General features: G+C 39.3%; 1 protein-coding gene across 1 annotated transcript; it reads right to left on the bottom strand.

The window, feature by feature from the left end:
* Positions 1 to 90: 90 nt before the first annotated feature.
* On the bottom strand, positions 91 to 2421 carry LOC140966575 (protein TAPETUM DETERMINANT 1-like). The gene is made up of 3 exons (XM_073426830.1): positions 2111 to 2421; positions 1854 to 1958; positions 91 to 637 (listed from the first exon to the last, which is right to left on the bottom strand). The coding sequence occupies exons 1-3, from the start codon at positions 2205 to 2207 to the stop codon at positions 237 to 239; spliced, it is 603 nt and encodes a 200-aa protein (XP_073282931.1). The 5' UTR covers positions 2208 to 2421; the 3' UTR covers positions 91 to 236.
* Between the last annotated feature and the right edge of the window lie 74 nt (positions 2422 to 2495).

The following is a 2495-nucleotide window of genomic DNA, read 5'->3' as shown; positions in this document are numbered from 1 at the left end:
AAAAAAAGGCCAATTTCCCATCAAGCATAAAGCAATATAAAGCAGAAAAATCAAATTTCATGCGATAATAATTCAATATATGCCCAAAAACTTCACCTAAATCTTTGCTATTTTCCCCTTCAATCTGCTTCTATGACTCTATGTTGATTTACACAGCCCTACATTACTATATTTAAAAAAAAATGGTTAGCAGTGGAATTTCTTTAAGATTAGTGTGAAAATCTTGATTTTTGCTTTTAATTTCTCGTGTCGGCCGGAGCTTGCCCCGGAAGCCGGCAAGTGACTGAGGAGACGGAGAGGGGGTATCGGAAGGTGTTGGCATATTGGAAGGAGAGCGTGCGGCCGTTGACGAGAGGGTTGCCGTCGTTGACGAGGCAGTCGTCAAATCGGAGGCGTTTGAAGACGCGGGGATTGACGAGGCGGGCGGAGCTGAACCAGCGGCAGCTGAGGTGGATGGCGGAGATGTCGCAGCCGGATACGCACACGTTCATTATCTCCACCGTGTACGTGGGGATGCCGTTCGGCAGCGGCTCGGTGGCGCCCTGGCTGAGCACTATATCCGACTTTGAACACTTTTCGCTCCAGATTCTGTTGGGCTCCACTTTCTCTTCATTTCCCTTTTCACCTTTTCTTGGAGCTGTTAAAAAACCCAACAAATACAAACATAATTTTAGCGCAAAATCAAGAATGATCTTGAAAAATGACACCTTTTTTAGGGGAAAAAATTCTCATTTTTTGACAATAATCGAAGTTGATAACATTGATACATAGTTATAGTTGTAACCATTCAAGAATTGCAGAAATATGGATAATTAGAATAAGTTGACATAACAAATTTAGGATATCTTATATCAAATGTAACAAATCAAGAGAGCTACTTACTACTCATGCAAATTCTTGGCATTTGAAGGATCTTTACTCTTTAACTACATATATATATCATCACATTTTTTTACTCCATTTGCATGTTTGAAATTAAAATAACACCCAAACAAAAAAACCACCCTTTTTCACAAACAACAAAATATGTATTAAATTCTAGTATTTGGTATTGCTAAATATATTGAAATGTCAGAATTAATATAATGGTTGTAATAAAATTCTTGGACAATGAGCAAAGGACTTTTGAAAGAGACATATGAACAAAAAGGGATTTTGCATGGAGAATAGAGGACTTCATTTCAAATTGATGGTTTCCACTTTCTAATAAATGGCCATGCTAACATACACCCTGTCAACATAACATGGGCTATCAAAGAAGCCACCAAAATGACCCTTTATGATTTTGTTCAATAATAAATTAAAAGACCCACTAACCTACGCATCCACATTGCTAAAATGCGCCCCTCAATTCAAACGACGCCGGTCCTTAGCACACGTGCATGTGATTCTTTGAGATGGAAACGTAATTAAATGCAGAAAAACCAAATAATTAGCCACTCTATTGGACACTTACGGTGATATTATTACAGAGTTGTTGAAGTATTACGCAGTAGGAGGTGTACAATACAAGGGGTGCGTGTTAGGAAAAATGACACGTAGAATTTGCGCCAGCCACATAGGAGGCAGAGCCGTACGCGACAACTGAGAAGAAAAAGTAGGCTGAGACTATATATGCCGGTGGCGCTGTACAAGCCGAAGACTGTGGCGTAGTGCGCACAGCGATCGAGCAGACTCAGTATGTGTCACACACAGTGTACGCATGTGTACCTTATATCCAAGAGATGTTTTCTTTTGGCTTCATTTCTATGGGAAAAATATATTTCTTGCCCAAAAAGTATGATCAAAGAATGCCATCAAATCGATTTATTCATGATTTTTATATTTCGGAAGATGCAATAAATGGAAATTACCATGATTAAGCAGCTTGCGATGATTATTAAGAGAGGGTGTGTTCTGGGCTACAATTAAATTCTTCTTCTCAGATAGAACTGTACCGACCTGCCATTGATCATGATCTGAAACAAAAAGGAAACCCAACGAGATCAAAATCAAATAAAAAATACAGCAAAGAATTTCGATGTTTAGTGATATAATTTCCGCCATAAACTAAGAACCATAATGCACAGAAAACCCACATATAGATTCTGTGTTTACATTAAACAGTGACCTGAATAAGTTTGAATGATGAACAGCAAGAATGTGACCGCAAACACCGCAGTAAATACATCTATTCGTCGCCGCCGTAATGATGATTCTTGCCTCATTTGTTTTACCGGCGCCGAAAAATTAAAATTCGGAGCTGTATTTTTTAAATCAAGTTTGCCGAAGGGGAACGTTGGATATAGTTAGATATAGCGGAGTCAAGTCGGGCCGGACAGAAGCTAAGCTAGCAAGTGTAGCCTAAAACAGCGGTAATCGAGCAAATCACCGCCGAAGAGGGAGGTATGGGAAATGCACGAATGAAGTCTAAATCAGCTTTATATTCTCCTTTGACTGAACTGGAGAGAGAACGATGAAAAGCTTCGACGTGACTTGACAGCTTTGATTTCGAT

This window comes from Primulina huaijiensis, unplaced genomic scaffold (genome assembly GCF_012295235.1).
Source record: "Primulina huaijiensis isolate GDHJ02 unplaced genomic scaffold, ASM1229523v2 scaffold207192, whole genome shotgun sequence".
Lineage (NCBI taxonomy): Eukaryota > Viridiplantae > Streptophyta > Magnoliopsida > Lamiales > Gesneriaceae > Primulina > Primulina huaijiensis.
This window is presented reverse-complemented; position numbering and strand designations above follow the sequence as displayed.

Coding starts and splice junctions, on each gene's coding strand:
- LOC140966575 (XM_073426830.1), bottom strand. CDS start 2,207: ATGAGGCAAGAATCATCATTACGGCGGCGACGAATAGATGTATTTACT. Junction 1,959..2,110: donor CATCATTCAAACTTATTCAG/GTCACTGTTTAA, acceptor TTTTTGTTTCAG/ATCATGATCAATGGCAGGTC. Junction 638..1,853: donor TCGCAAGCTGCTTAATCATG/GTAATTTCCATT, acceptor GTTTTTTAACAG/CTCCAAGAAAAGGTGAAAAG.